At 39.9% G+C, this 15,135-nt stretch overlaps 1 protein-coding gene across 1 annotated transcript in view; it reads right to left on the reverse strand.

The window, feature by feature from the left end:
* ANO2 (anoctamin 2) overlaps positions 1 to 15,135 on the reverse strand; it is a 276,926-nt gene that overhangs the window by 158,875 nt on the left and 102,916 nt on the right. Inside the window, exons 7-9 of the mRNA XM_089669916.1 lie at positions 10,028 to 10,083; positions 7,957 to 7,998; positions 1,769 to 1,833 (exon numbers count right to left, since the gene is read on the reverse strand). Of these exons, the coding sequence (XP_089526042.1) occupies positions 1,769 to 1,833; positions 7,957 to 7,998; positions 10,028 to 10,083 (163 nt within the window). The remainder of the gene's footprint in view (positions 1 to 1,768; positions 1,834 to 7,956; positions 7,999 to 10,027; positions 10,084 to 15,135) is intronic.

Genomic DNA, 15,135 nt, shown 5'->3' on the forward strand with positions numbered 1-15,135 from the left:
CAAGGCAAGTAGAGCGTAATTTCAGGGAAGCTCTGGATGTTGGGATTCATTGTAAGGTAAATTCCTAAATAGCTGTAGTTCCTAAAACTAAGGGTTATGGCCTTTGTGTGGTCTCACAAACTCTTTTGTTCTTGGTTTGAAGGAGCAGTCCCCCCCAAAAAATTAAATTTTACCTAGAAGTAGACACTGGTAGAGGAAAAAATCTAAATCCTGGAACACAAATATAATATATTTCAGCTTATCAATATTTAGATGTGGTGGCTGCATTTTTTTTACTTTCTAAGGCTTTTTATTCCCTTTATTTTAACCTGATGATCCTGCCAGAAACACACTTCCTGTCTTCGTGTGACAAAGCTCATTCACTATACTGTGTCTATGGAGATGCAGATTTGTCATCATATGACAGGACTACAAAAACCTCCTCCTTTCCTCTTCTTGATAGACATCTTTTAGAATCCTGTTGGAGAGCAGCACCGAAAGTGTTGGTGCTTGTGCCCGATTTTGTCCGTGTCTGCACAGAGGATGAAGCATTCACACTGTGCATCTTCCTAAATGCACTGTCAATCAAAAGTAAAGTAGGCCTGATGGGGAATTAGACTCTCAGTTCCCTACCAGCCTTAGCCCATCCAGTGACAAGTCATTTCCAAAATATGATTACTGCATTGAATGAGGTGGGGGTTACAGTACTGTGCAGGAAGCTGTCACATACATGCATTCATTACATACATTCCCAGCACAGGCAGAACCCACTCTGAGTAGTGGTACCTCTGTACACCAGCTCAGAGTTGGTCTTAGTGACATTATGCCATAATAAAAAATTCTTACTTGCTTGCTATAGGAGTAATCTTGCATGCTCACTCCCAGCTCTGTGTGTCCATAGACATACATAGCGCGGTTCAGCCTTGCCCCCTGTTTCCTCCTCACAGGCTGTCATTGACAGCAGCATGAGCCAATGGCTGCTTGCCTTCTGCTTGGAGAAGGGGTTTTTTTTACCTTAAAGTGTTACTAAACCCACAACAGTAAAATCAGTCTGTATATGCAGTAAAGCATGCTTGTTATACTCACTGTGGAACCTAATGCTTTACTACTCCACATTGTGTAAAAATATCCTGTCTTCTCTGATCCTCTCCTTCATTCAGTGCCCCCCTCTTTTCTCCTTAAGACATATTGTGTGGAGTCACTCTGCACATGCTCAGTTTGGTGTGTATTGCTAGAGAGGTTGTTTTTTTTTTTTAGGAGAGTGCATGTGATCAGCACATGGGCAATCAGCACTATCCAGACAGAGGAGAGGGGTTCTGCATCCTCCTAAAGCAGATTGAGAACCTCTCTTACAAGGTTTAACATGTGCTCTGCTGGACACTGATTGAAGTCACAAGACTGCTCTAACTGCTGATGACAAAAGGTATTTAACAGTTTATATTTACTAAAATAATTGCACTTCCATGTTCTGTGTTCTGTGGGAGACCAGAATGCAGGTTACGGGGTTTAGTAACACTTTGAATAGAATAGAATGAATAGAATCCATTAAGATAAAAAAATCTTTTGCCTTTACAACCATTTTAATTTACTCACAGTATCAATACATTCAGTAAAGAAAAAAAGAAAATAAAGAAAATATAACTGTAGCATGAATTGCAATTTGAAAACATATTTCAGCTACAAAATGATCACCAAAAAAAAAGATTTGATATAAACTAGGACATACCATTTTGGTAACAATTAGAATTTGTATTATTAAATCAATAACAAATGGCAAGCCCTATGTTACCTTATTAGATCAACAGGTTGATATTTGTAAAATGCTCCATATCTTGCCCATTCTCTGTGTAACAACTATATTAAAAGAAAAAAACAAGTTTCATTTTCAAACATTGTCAAAGACACATTATCTCAAGCTACTTTACAGTAGAGAAAAAAAACATTTAACACTGTGAAAAAAAGTGATAATAGATCAAATCTACTTTTATTTTTTCAGGAAAAATATATTAACATTATTTTAGTGCAGGCACACACAGTATAGCCTCCATTTTTAAAATTAAAATATAAAAGATGACACTGCATCGAATAATTAGATACCAAATAAGCAGCCACAAAATGCCAACAAACTACAATACCCAAGCAAAAAAAAAACCCAACCAATATCCTAACCATAAATGATGGTCCTAGAATTACTGCTCTCACTTTGGCGTTCTTGGCAATACCAAATATGTATTACTAAATTATTATTATATAACTAAAGGCAAAACATTTTTTTTAAATTTTGAATACAGTGTAGAGGGATTAGAACACTTGTGACATTTTTATTGCTTTCTGTGCCCCCAATATGATTTACCCTCTCTATTTGTCCTGCTTGCCATTGTCATTGAAAATTGAAAGTAAAAGAAAATCCCAAATTTTGGGTTGTCCCCAGAAAAGTAATAGAGGGGAAATCTTCTGATGGGCACACTAGTTCTGATAATCTGGGGGCCCCCAAAAACTCAATTAATTTGCAGAGATTTCCTCTCACTCCCGGTTTGGCTATGGGACAGGAAGAGAAGAGAAATCTTCTCAATGGGATACAGATGGTGAAAAAAAATCTGACGGGTTATAACCCTCCCTTTCTCTATCCAAAATGAAACTACTTTAACTGTATTGCTATGACATGGGAATTCCAAGTCCCCTATTTGATAGCATTGTGCAGATAATAGGTATTCTTTATGCAGACAACAGGGGTTTATTAGACTCTTGATACGTCCCCTGCACTGTGTCTGAGGACAAAGAGTCCTCGATCTGCTGTTTTTCTGGCAACATCTGACAACCTTGAACCCAGAAGTGCTTACTTCCATGTTTATATTATGGGACTTGGAATGATTAAGGATTGGATTTTCCTCAGCTGCCAGCTTTGCCATCTAATGTAATTTTTTTGTAGCCCAGACTCCAAAGAGTGGTGGGCGAAAACAGGGAACCACAAAAAACATCCACTCCATTTTCCCTTACAGATTAATTTTTTGTGTAAAGGTTAAAGGCACAGCCCTACATATAAGATACACAAGCGAGCATCACTCCTCCATTCCTTGCAATCTGATTAGTGTTTTTCAGGAAATTAAACACCAAATCTATTATACAGATAGAAAGCAGATGAAGGATGGAGGAACGGTAAGACAGGTTCTGCAAATGGGCAGCCATGTATGAATAATCAGAATTGTATTTTTGGAAAGACCTGTTTTTTATGTTTTTAACACTTAACACTTCATAAAAGGACCTAACAGGCAGGATAAAAGGGAACAAGGCTTCTCTGCACCTCATAGCTGACATATTTTTCTCTATATTAGTATTATAAATATTCTCTGCTCATTCTTAGCCCTACATTTACTTTGGATTAACAATTATCTTTGAAAGCTACCTAAACACAGATTCTAAAATACATTCATGACACAATGTACAGTAACATTTTCAGCTTTTTTTTTGTTTCTCAATAAAAAATAAACTTTATTTTATCAACACCTGCAGAGTGGTCTCCAAACTGCGACCCGCATGCCAGATGTGGCCCTTTGCTTGCTTTGGGGCACTTTTCCTTCCACTGATACGAAGCACTATTCCTTCCATTGACATTAATGATGGGACGCTATTCCTCCCACTGACACCAATGATGGGGCACTATTCCTCCCACTGACACCAACAATTGGGCACGATTCCTCCCACTGACACAAACAATTGAACTCTATTCCTCCCACTGACACCAACAATTGAGTGCTATTCCTCTCATTGACACCAATGATGGGGCACTGCTCCTCCCACTGACCCCAATGACGGGGCACTGTTCCTCCCACTGATCCCAATGAAGGGGCACTGTTCCTCCCACTGATCCCAACAATGGGGCACTGTTCCCCCCACTGACACTAGCGATGGGGCACTGTTCCTCCTACTGACACCAGCGACAGGGCACTGTTCCTCCCACTTATATCAGAAATGTGGAGCTAATTACCACACTGGCACCAACGATGGGGCACTGTTCCTCCCACTGACCACCAAGCCTAGGGTGTTGTTTACTCCCACTGATGCCAGGGCATTTTTTACTCCCACTGGCCATGATCCGACCCCCCTAAAGTTTGAAGGGCAATAAACTGGCCCTTTGTTGCAGTGCACAGCCTATTTGCCTTTAGTAAATCAACCCCTATGTGTCCATGCACATTAAGCAGTCAAGAGGTGTTTTTTAAACTCAGCATCAAGAGGCAGAAAAAGAACCCTTCTGTTTTGCATTTTTGAGAGCATTTTTCTGGCAGAGAAAAAACACTACCCACTCCTAAATTGTGCAAAATGCTAATACAAAAACGTACTCAAAATGAGTGTTTTTTTTCTGCCAAGAACACTTGCGTAGTTTAAGCCAATACGCATGGAGCCTAATGGTTGGGCGTTTTCCTTAGCCTTGCCCCCAACTTCTTACTAGCTACTCATGCAGCTTATAGTAATAGACAAATAGGAAATTGAGAAGGCTGGGTTAGCCTTTAGTTAATAAATGTGTAAACCTCCAAAAATATATAAACACAGCTGTCCTAAAAACTTTATCATTTCCTTGGGATTGATAGTGGAATATGCTTCTCATCTAATGATTAACTGAAGGACACATACAGTACGCACATGCTGTTGTGCATCTGCCGTGTGGTGCTGTGCTTAATTTTGAGACCGCATGATGTACACACATTAATGCAACCCCAAACACAAGACACCAAAATAGATCTGGATGTGCCTGTGGTTCTTCCTGTGTTTGAAGCCACAGGAATGTGATTATACAGTGTTGTATATAAATACATACATACCTCCAGGACAAAAACAATGCTAGGTCTGACATAAGCAAAAAGGGAAGAAAACTGAAAATAATACAAACAGTATGTTCATCCTCCAAGTCTACATATGGAACCACAGAACCTCAAAGGTACATGGCCAGTGGTGGTGTCACCAGGAGCTAGTAAGGGGAAAGGCCAGCGCACAATTGCTAGTATTTTTTTCTACCAAGCAGATATAGACAAAAATTAAGAGGACTTATAGCCCCTTTTTATAAAGTAATTATGAATTAATATGAGCATAAAAGTAGTAGCCTGAAAAATAATGCACACATAAACACATATAGCCTTTTTTTTCCTTGACTCACTAGTAGCATGAAATAAGTATTGCCAAGGATCTTGCCCAAGTTCAAAATTATTAATCATCCTACTTAGAAATACCAACTATGTCGGAATGGTTTAGAGAAGTAGCTAGAATCAGACTAATGATACATTTACAAAATGATTCCTATACAAGATTAAACAGTCTTCTGTTTATATAGGATATGCATGTAATGAAAATGCATTGGAGAAGGAGAGAGAGGGAGGGGTGAAGGAATCCCCATAATATGGAAAAGAGATAGTAGATAAGAAAAGGAGAGAGGTTGGTTTAGGTACTTGCTCCCCATCCTTTTTATTTTAGTTTGGATAAAATAATATTTTGGTGACTCAGAAAGCTCACATCCTTTCCTCTCAATGTTGAGCTACCCCCCCTCCCCCCATTATCTCCTTTAGGGTGTGGGGTAAATGAGTGGGAGAATTTATTTTTAAGGATGCACAAGATATATGTTTTCAGTAATATGGAATGGAGGTTATTAATTCACTGAATATGGGCCTAAATGGGTGATAACGAGGGAGGGGGGGGGGGTAATAAGAGAAGGGTGGGTGTGGAATTGGAAGGAAGGGATGAGAAGGAAGACAAAAAGGGAAGGTATAAAGAGAAAGTCAAAAGCAATTTCTTTTTCTTCTCCCCTAATATCATTATTGGATTGTTTTTTGTTTTTGTTTATTTTGTTCACATTATAACACATGAAGTAGGGGGTGGATGGGAGATGATGAGGGGGGAGAAAGAAAGTGAGAGGGGAAGTAAGGATGTGAGAAGCGAGGATTAGGTAGAGGGGCTAGGTAGTCACTAGATCTATCTTGGTGAAGATCAGTTGAATCATATACACTCAGATATGGGGGCCCCCACCTCTCCTGCTGTCTCTTTCCTCCTCTTTGGGGAATAATGATGGTTGTCATGACATCTGAACTGGATTCCAGGATGCACATCTATTTATTTATTTATTTATTTAGTGGGTGTGATGTATATTAGTTTTAAATGTTCCATTTTTCATAATTGCTGTCTTGTTTTTCTGTATTGTGATGTATTAATGTGTAAATTGTTTAAAATTAATAAAAAGAATCAATGATTAAACACATATAGCTACACAGTAATTACTCTAAAGCAGGGGTCTCCAAACTTTCTAAACAAAGGCCCAGTTTACTGTGCTTCAGACTTTAAGGGGGCCAGCCTGTGGCCATCGGGAGTAGAAAATGTCCCGTCACAGTTGGAGTAAGCAATGCCCCATCGTTGGTGTTGATTGGAAGGAATTGTTCCCCATTATTGGTAGGAATTGTGTCCCAAAATTGGTAGGAATTGTGCCCCAACATTGGTGTCATTGGGCACCATTGTTGGTGTCATTGGGAGGAATTGTGCCCTATCACTGAAGTCACTGCGAGGAATTGTGCCCCTTCACTGGTGTTATTGGAAAGAATTATGCCCTGTCACTAGTATTATTGGGCCCCATTGTTTGTGTCATTGGGAGGAACTGTGCACCATCCTTGATGTAATTGGGAGGAATTGTGTCCCATCGTTGGTGTCATTGAGAGGAATTGTGTCCCATCATTGGTGTCATTGGGAGGAATTGTGCTCCTTTGTTGCTGTCAGTGAATAAATTAGTGCTCCAAGGGCCAGATAAAAGCAAGCAAAGGGCCGCATTCGGCCCCCAGACCACTGCTCTAGAGAATAAGATGAATCCCATGATTTACAGTATATGGAAATTGTGCACTGCACTCAGGGAAACCAAATTTTATCTTAAAGTTAAACTCCAGGCAAACAACTAAATAAACAGATAAAATACATACGTAAGAGTTGTATTACTTGCCAAAGTATTGTATATCTGTCTGTCCAGTCCTGAGAGTTACACTGCACAGCCCTGTCTAGCAGGAGATGAAGCCTGATCTTTTGCCTCTCCACCTCAAGACTTTGTGTGCCTTGTGTGGCTTTGTCATCTGCTTTTGTTAGTGTGATACTATGGCTAGCCATTAGACTAGGATACGATGGGGTAATACAAATGCTATAAAGTACACAAAGTATACATTTCACCCTGATGGTCAGGGCATTTTAAAGAAAAGGTTGCGTGGTACCAGGAAAGGCCACACAGTGAAGGGCTCAGGAGTGAAAATGGGGGGTGCATGAAGGACAACTAAACTGAATTTGTCTTTTAATTTCACTGATTAAAGGAGCTCCAGACAGGTTTGTGTTTATTAAAAGTCAGCAGCTACAAAAAACTGTATCTGCTGACTTTTATTAAACACTTACCTGTCCCAGAGTCCAGCGATGTTCTCACCCGCGCCATCCCTTCTCCCCTTCTCTCCTCCATGGCGCTGGCATCTCAGCTGTGGGCACCAGGCAGTGACAGCTTGTGGCTTCATAGCCTGGTGCCCACTGCGCAAGCGTGAGTTGCGCTGTGCCGCGCCTCCGAATTGGTCTGGCAGTCTTCTGGGGCCTGTGAAAGTTCCCAGGAGACTGCGGGAGGGAGGAGGGGGCCGAACTTCCGGCTCACTTCACCACAGTGAACTGAGCTGGAAGTGGGAATGGGTACCTGTCAAAACAGGTATCCGCTCCACCCTCCCCACAAAAGGTGCCAACTATGGCAGTGGAGGGGAGGAGGAGGCAAATAAACTGAGCTTCCGCTTTTGAGTGGAACTCCGCTTTAAGGTGATGCAATGGATAGTGTTTTTTTTTTTGTTTGTGCAATCATTGCCACAGTATTTCTTGTACATTGTACTAGAGTAGTATAGAGTATTATTATAATTAAGTTAATAATTTATATGTAATAATATTGTAAATTAGGTATTAGGAAATAACAGATTACATTAAAAAAATACTTACCATTCTCTCATTTAGTTCACTAGTTTTGTGGTCATAATCCCCCTGGGAAACAAAACAAGCTTTAGACCAAAAATATTTTCAAAGATTTACATACTAGTGCTCTGAAATTTTAAAATCACAAAATGTGGGTAATGTCTAGAACACAAATAGGGATTAAATCTCCTCTTCTTCCCTACGGAAGTGGACTTCACCTTGGCATCCTCATCTCCAGTGCAGAGCCATGGGGTCTGCTTTGCATTTCATGATGTCAGAAAACCTACAAACATGGAGGTACAGAGGAAAAGAGGGTGCAAGGACTGGTCTTTCAGTCTGATGGAGCCTTTGTGACAGTAGGATCAGATAAATAAAACTACCTTTACCCGTCCCCTAGACCTAAGCAAGCATTTGACCTTTGCAGTGCAGGGGCAGCCCCACTTCAAGAGAGGATTTTTACAGCATTAAATGAGCCAGTTTCTTTGTTCTGCATTTAAAGGATAAGTTCACCTTTTGTAACATGTTCAGGATGTAACATGTAACATGTTACAGATTCCCCGGCTTCCGCTCCCCTCCCCATCCCCTGTTTTGACAGCTAGCTGGAGATCTTCTCCCCTGTTGGCTGTCACAATCTGAAAAAAATGCAGCCATGCAAGGCTCTGCCCTACTGTCATTTATTCAGTGTTCTGTGAATGGGAAACTACAAGTTTTGACAGCTTTTGCAGCTGTCAGCTTGTAGTTCTAAGGGAACTACCATGGCACTGTTAAGCTAGTTCACTGAGCTTCCTGTCATTGTGTAACTGCATGCCCGTATTGGAGGTATGGGCAGTCAGCTACACAGACAGTCTGGAGGACCACATCATTACACCCATGATCTGCTGATCGTGGGTGCAATGCTTTATAAGCTCCTTACAAAAAAATATTAAATACATATATTTTTTACCTGTAAAACTGTGCATTTTTTTTTTTTTTTTTGTAAGGGTGAACTGGTTTATTTATAGGACAGGATGGGTCCTGGATGGATGCTATGTTGCCCAATATTTCGGTTATGGTCCCTTTAAATGTATTGTGTACTCAGGAGTTTGATGCATGGTGTCTTAAGAATTCTGGGGTAGTAGTAAAAGGAGAGGACTGACTCGTAGTCCTCTCGTCATTAGTACTGGTTTATTTGGGAGAAGTAGAAGAAGCGCCTCTAAGTGCAGCATAACACTTTAATGAAAATCAAAAGTAGGAACACTCACATTTATGAGGTTAAAATAAGGCATGAAAATGAAGTAGTGTGGTGTAGCATCGGACAGGAGTGGACTGTCATCGGTGATGCTTTATTTTAACCTCATAAATATGAGTGTTCCTACTTTTGATTTTCATTAAAGTGTTATGCTGCACTTAGAGGCGCTTCTTTTCTTTATCTCATCTACACAGATTCTGCTGCAGTACTGAAAGCTTGCCCTTAGTGCCACACGGACCCCCCTAATACAGTCACCCGTACCATTGTCACCCACTACCAGACTATTCCAGGACATTGTGCTAGTATTTGCGCTGATTACCACTCTTCATTTTCTGGTTTATTTGGGACCCGGGATTTTTGGAGATCCAGAGTGAAATTGGGGTGGGAAAAGGACCTCCACTCCTGACTACAGGAACTCAGGTTCCTACAGGGTTAGGCAGCCTCCGGGAAGCAGCACAAAAGACAGGGAGTTCCTAGTCCTGGGTGTGGTGGAGTAGGAGTAGTGAGAAGACTTGGCTGAGTGTTGTACGTGTGCTGGAAAAACAAGGCTGGATGCTGCTAACCCTGGGGTAAAGCCCCTTATATGAATTTTACATGTTTGATATTTTTATTTGTGCTGAAGATAAGCAGACATTTCAGTTGTGTTTTCTGAAGTTTTTTTTGCTCCTGGAAGCTATATTTTGTTTGTTTTGAAAAAAAAAATACACCTTTATGCTTAAACAAACGGCTTTGCACTTGGTTCCACAGAGCTATACCCCTGAACTTTACAGCATTTTTTTATATATTACAAACATTATTGATTTTGGTAAGGGTACTAAGATATCCCAACACATGCATTTATATATTAAATAAATAAATAAATAAACTTACATCATGCAAAGGAAAGGCAGATTCGTATACATTATTCGCTATCAAAGTGGTAATACCTTAAAAACAAACAAAATACTATTTAATATTTAATACATTGTATTTCATAGCATACACAGCTGTAATGGTCATGGACATTTGGGGGGTACCTGAATCTATGAGGCTAGATTGGGTTCAGACTACCACCCAAAAAAGTGCAAAAAGATAATTGGCACTTTGAAGTCTTGCAAGTACTAAACAGCTTAAACGATAACTAAATCCAAGAACAAAAATGTATTAGATTCCATTTAAATAATCCTTGGATGTGGTGGTTGTGTTAGTTTTCAGTTTGCAGACTAAGAACATTTCCAGCAAATATAGAAAATACCTGTTAATCTTTTCAGAAATGTAATGTTTTGCTAAAAAGCCACAGAAAATAATATCTTTCTTCTGTAAACTACAAAATTCTTTCCGTACCCTTGCCCTATGTAATGAAGATCAGCAAATCCCACATGGAAGAAAAATACATTTTAAATATATTTTTTAAAATATTCTTCCCAAATATATTGACATATATTTGGAATACTACAATTTTGGCCATATATATATATATATATATATATATACACTGTATGTTGAAATGCGTTATTCATATATTACAAACTATATGAAAAATATTTTAAAATATACATTTTCAAATATACTGTATGTCTTTAAAAATACATTTAATCTACATTTTTGGAATGCATTTACAAATTTAAATTTACTTTTTTATGTGTTAAAAATAATCTGAAGAATATATTTTAAAAATATATATTTTTACAAACATTTTTAATATTTTGTAATATATAAAAAATGTATTTCAACATACAGTATATGTATATATATATATATATATATATATATATATAAATATATTGAATACAGCCAAAAGTGTAGTATTTCAAATATATGTCAATATATTTGGGAGGAATATTTTTAGAATATATTTAAAATATATCTTTCTTTCATGTGGGAGGACACAGCCTGGGTGGCAGTCTTGGCTCCCCCCATACATATAATATATATTTTTGCCTTTTTTATTTAACCATAGCTGGGGGGGTGATGTAATAAGTGGACTTTGCATTCTAATGTTTAAGGGCTTGTGTAGACAAGCACTGATTTCCAGTATTTGATACACATTTAAAAACATGTCAAATGTAGGACAGCACCTTCACATTTATCTAAAAGGTGTAGTGCAGATACAGAGATACAGTACCATTCTGTTTGACCTTTACTACAACCAAAGAGTGCAACATCTGGAGCAACTCAACATAGAAACCAATCAGCTTCCAGGTTTTATTGTCAAAGCTTAACTGAACAAGCTGAAGTTAAAAGCTGATTGGCTACCACGCATAGCTGCCCCATATTCTGAATACTCCAGTTTTAGTAAATCTACCCCAATGTTTGATAGCAATGACCATCTTTGGCTTGTATAAGAGCAGTGCAGGGGCGGACTGACCATTTGGAAACTCGGGCACTGCCCGAGGGCCCGGGGTCAGTAGGGGGCCCCATGAGATGCCCCTGGTACCTTTTTCATAGGCTTTTTTGAGTTTGGGCAAGGACACAGGGGCCCCATGATCCCCTATTGCCCAGGGGCCCCATGAGTTGTTAGTCCACCCCTGGAGCAGTGTGAACAGCAAGCTTTGACAAAGCATCTGCAGAGCTTCCAGCGAGCTTTGTTGAAGATTTTAAAGTGCCATTCAGCTCCAGTTTGTAAATGTTGAACATAGATCCCAATGGGAGTGCTGACTGTCATTTTAAACAAGCTGCTAGCAGGCTTCAGCACTTCTTAAAGCTTGTTGAAAGCCTGCTAGCAGCTTGCTGAAAGTAGCAATCAGCACTCCCATTAGATCTATGTTCAACATTTACAAATTGGAGCTGAAGGACACTTTAAAAGCTTCATCAAAGCTTGCTGAAAGCTCTGCAAATGTTTTGTCAAAGCTTGCTGCTCGCACTGCTCTTATACAAGCCGAAACCCGTGTAAAACAGGCCTCACTGACACATTGCTAGAGTATCACAATACAATTCATCACTCTTTTGGCCTTGTTCACACTAGCATTGAAAGCAGTTTTTAACGCTCCTCAAACACCTATGCAAGTGATACTATGGACAGCACACAGTGCTGTTCACATTATCAAAACGTGAAGTGTTGCTTCGCTTCAAAATTGAAACCTCATGTTGAGTCTGGAGGAGTTTGAAGCCTTTCAACGCCTCCCATTCAAGTGTATGGTAATGCTACGCAAACACGCTGGCAGGTATTTGCGGGGCGTTAGCAGTGCGGTTGCCAGGCAGTAAGAACATTACAGTTTATTATAGGTATTTGTGGTGCGGTTTTCACGCTTGTAAGATGCGTCAAAACATAGGGCATATGGGGAGCATTTTTAATGCTAGTAAAATGCCAGTCTAACGCCTATACTAAAGCTCATTAACGCTCATACTAATGCTATGGGAGTGTTTGTTAAGGGTTAGAAATTTAGTCAAGTGTGAACAAGCCCTTTTTGTTAATAAATCTGCATTTTTGCTAAGACACAATAATCTTTTTTGTAGTTGTTTGATGTTTTTAGTACAGGAACATGAGTTAGGAACTGTAAACCTGTGTTTCCCTGCCACTCATTATCTCTGGCCCTAGGTAGGCTTCATAGGGGATTAGTTATATAGAGGGATTCCTCCTCTTCTACTAATGCCCAGATCTGCTGCTATTTAGAGCCACCATATTTCTATTCACCCACAGCTCCACCTGCTGATCCAATGTGGTATTGTTACTTCTTCAAACAAGCGTAATGATGAGTAAATTTGCGCACTGAGCAGCCATCATACTGAATTCCCCACACTTATAGATTAAAGTCTAAGCAATTATCAAGCAGGGGATTTCATTGCTTTGCATGTGCTGTCCAGCTATAGGAAAATTTGGTGTTTTTTACTTTCCACCACATGCCTCTAGAAAATATTTTTCTCTACAAATACAAAACATAATGAGAAAAAGAAAGACTCACTCAGCAAATTCTGATTATATTCAACCACACAGGTAGAGCTGGCCCATGTGTCCCTACGTTACGCCAATATCTTAACTGCCTTTGGATAGCTCAGCTCACAATTAGTAGGTGTAAAGCCAATATAAATACAGTTTGAAATAGGAGCAAAAATAATGGAAAGACCCACTGCCCACTAAATTTACCTGCACTTCTAATATTGTGTCAGCAAAAAAAATACTATTACTGGTCCAAGTACCCTGAACTACTGGAAAAAGTAATTTCTACATCATAAAATACTAGGCACAGTCATTCGCAGTAATGTGCACTTGGGAGAAAATCTTAATTTGAAAGAATTTTTTCCAACTTAAAAAGATTTGGTAGAAGAAAAGAACATACAGTGGGTTGCAGTCAGAAATTTACAAAGATTATTTTCTTCTTCATCAATACTGAGTTTGTTTGGAATATAATATAAATAGTGCTGTGAAATTTGAATAATAAAATAGAAGTGTGGAAAGGATTTGAATGCTATAAATGAAACAGTATCTGTGTTATTAAAGTTTGAATGATTAAAGTATAACTAAAGGGTTTTAGTTTTGGAAGAATGGAGAGGGATTAGAACACCTGTCAGTTTTTATTGCTGTCTGTGTCCCCCAGGGCTGGACCTAGCCTATCTAATCTGGAGGTGCAGTAAAAAATGTCAGGGGATATTTCTCTCATAGAAGCTGGCATCAGGTGGTCTAGGCTTACCCGACATCAGCAAATAGTATCAAGCAGCGCATTTAGCCCAATTACCTAAATATCATGCAACCTTTGAAATCCCTCAATGGGTTTGAAATCCCTCAATGGGTTGCACTTGAATCGATAGAATGTGACACCTTATCTACAGCTAACTTACTCTGGTTGAGGCCAATAGACCGCCGCTCTATAACCAACCCCATCACTTCTCACTTTTTATCCTTATGGGATAAACTGAAAACCCGATATCTCCTCCAATCACTACATAATCCCCTGCTCTCGTTTCTACGAAACGCAGCTTTTCCCCCGGCCTGGCAGACACCCATTTTGTTCAAAGCCTGGTCCTCTGCTAATTTGCTCCGCACGCATCATTTCCTGCAGAGGAATAAGTTTAAATCCTTTGCCTCGCTGCGGGAAACGCATAGCCTCCCAGCTTCCGAGATATTTCGATACTTGCAGCTACAACACTTTTACACCCCCTACACTACAACAACCAATAGGCCAGATGCCATGTCTCTCTTCGAACGAGCGTGTTACAAAGACCCTCATAGACGTGGGCTTATCTCTTGCTTATATTCACTCTTCACTACTTCGATTACCACGTCCCCCCCTCGGTATACTCATAAGTGGGAAGTGGATTTAGGTAAGAAACTCAATCCATCTGATTGGGATCACATTTGGGCCAACACAAAATCATCTTCGCAGAACATTGTAGCTTTGGAAACAAATTATAAAGTTTTAACCCGCTGGTACTTGGTCCCAGCGAGAATCGCAAAATTTACCCCTAGTTACTCGCCCAACTGTTTTAGAGGCTGTACGGACTCAGGAACACACTTCCATATGTGGTGGGAATGCCCAGTGGCCCGAGTCTTTTGGGATGAAATTTTCACCATGATATCTACACTTAGCACTATCACTTTACGACCCGACCCAACTACAGCCCTACTCAGTCAGTGCCCCCCTGGCGTCTCCAACTCGCAATTCAAGCTCCTTATGCAAGTTACGATGGCAGCTAAGCAGGTTATAGCGAAATCCTGGAAATCCCCCACCCTAAATGTTGCGGCTGTCAAAACCAGAATAACACAAGCCATGATACATGCAAAGGTGGAAGCCACAATTCTAGACAAGATTCCTAAATTCTTGCGTATATGGAGCCCCTGGGTAGAGCGCTTCCTCCCGCCTAACTTTGATGAATCACTCCTTCTCCCTTGATTTGTATACTGTGCGCCAAGGATACTGTCAATAGCCCTTCGCAGGCAACACGTGGGGTCTGCTGTAAACTTGATGAATGCTCATGGAGTCATCGTTGTTGTTCCTCTTCCCCTTCCCTCCCTTCCACCCCCGTCTGACCCCCATCCAAACTTCCCCCTATTTCTTTAATGC

Source organism: Staurois parvus, unplaced genomic scaffold (genome assembly GCF_062004578.1).
Source record: "Staurois parvus isolate SC_StPar_1 unplaced genomic scaffold, SC_StPar_1.0 ptg000010l, whole genome shotgun sequence".
Lineage (NCBI taxonomy): Eukaryota > Metazoa > Chordata > Amphibia > Anura > Ranidae > Staurois > Staurois parvus.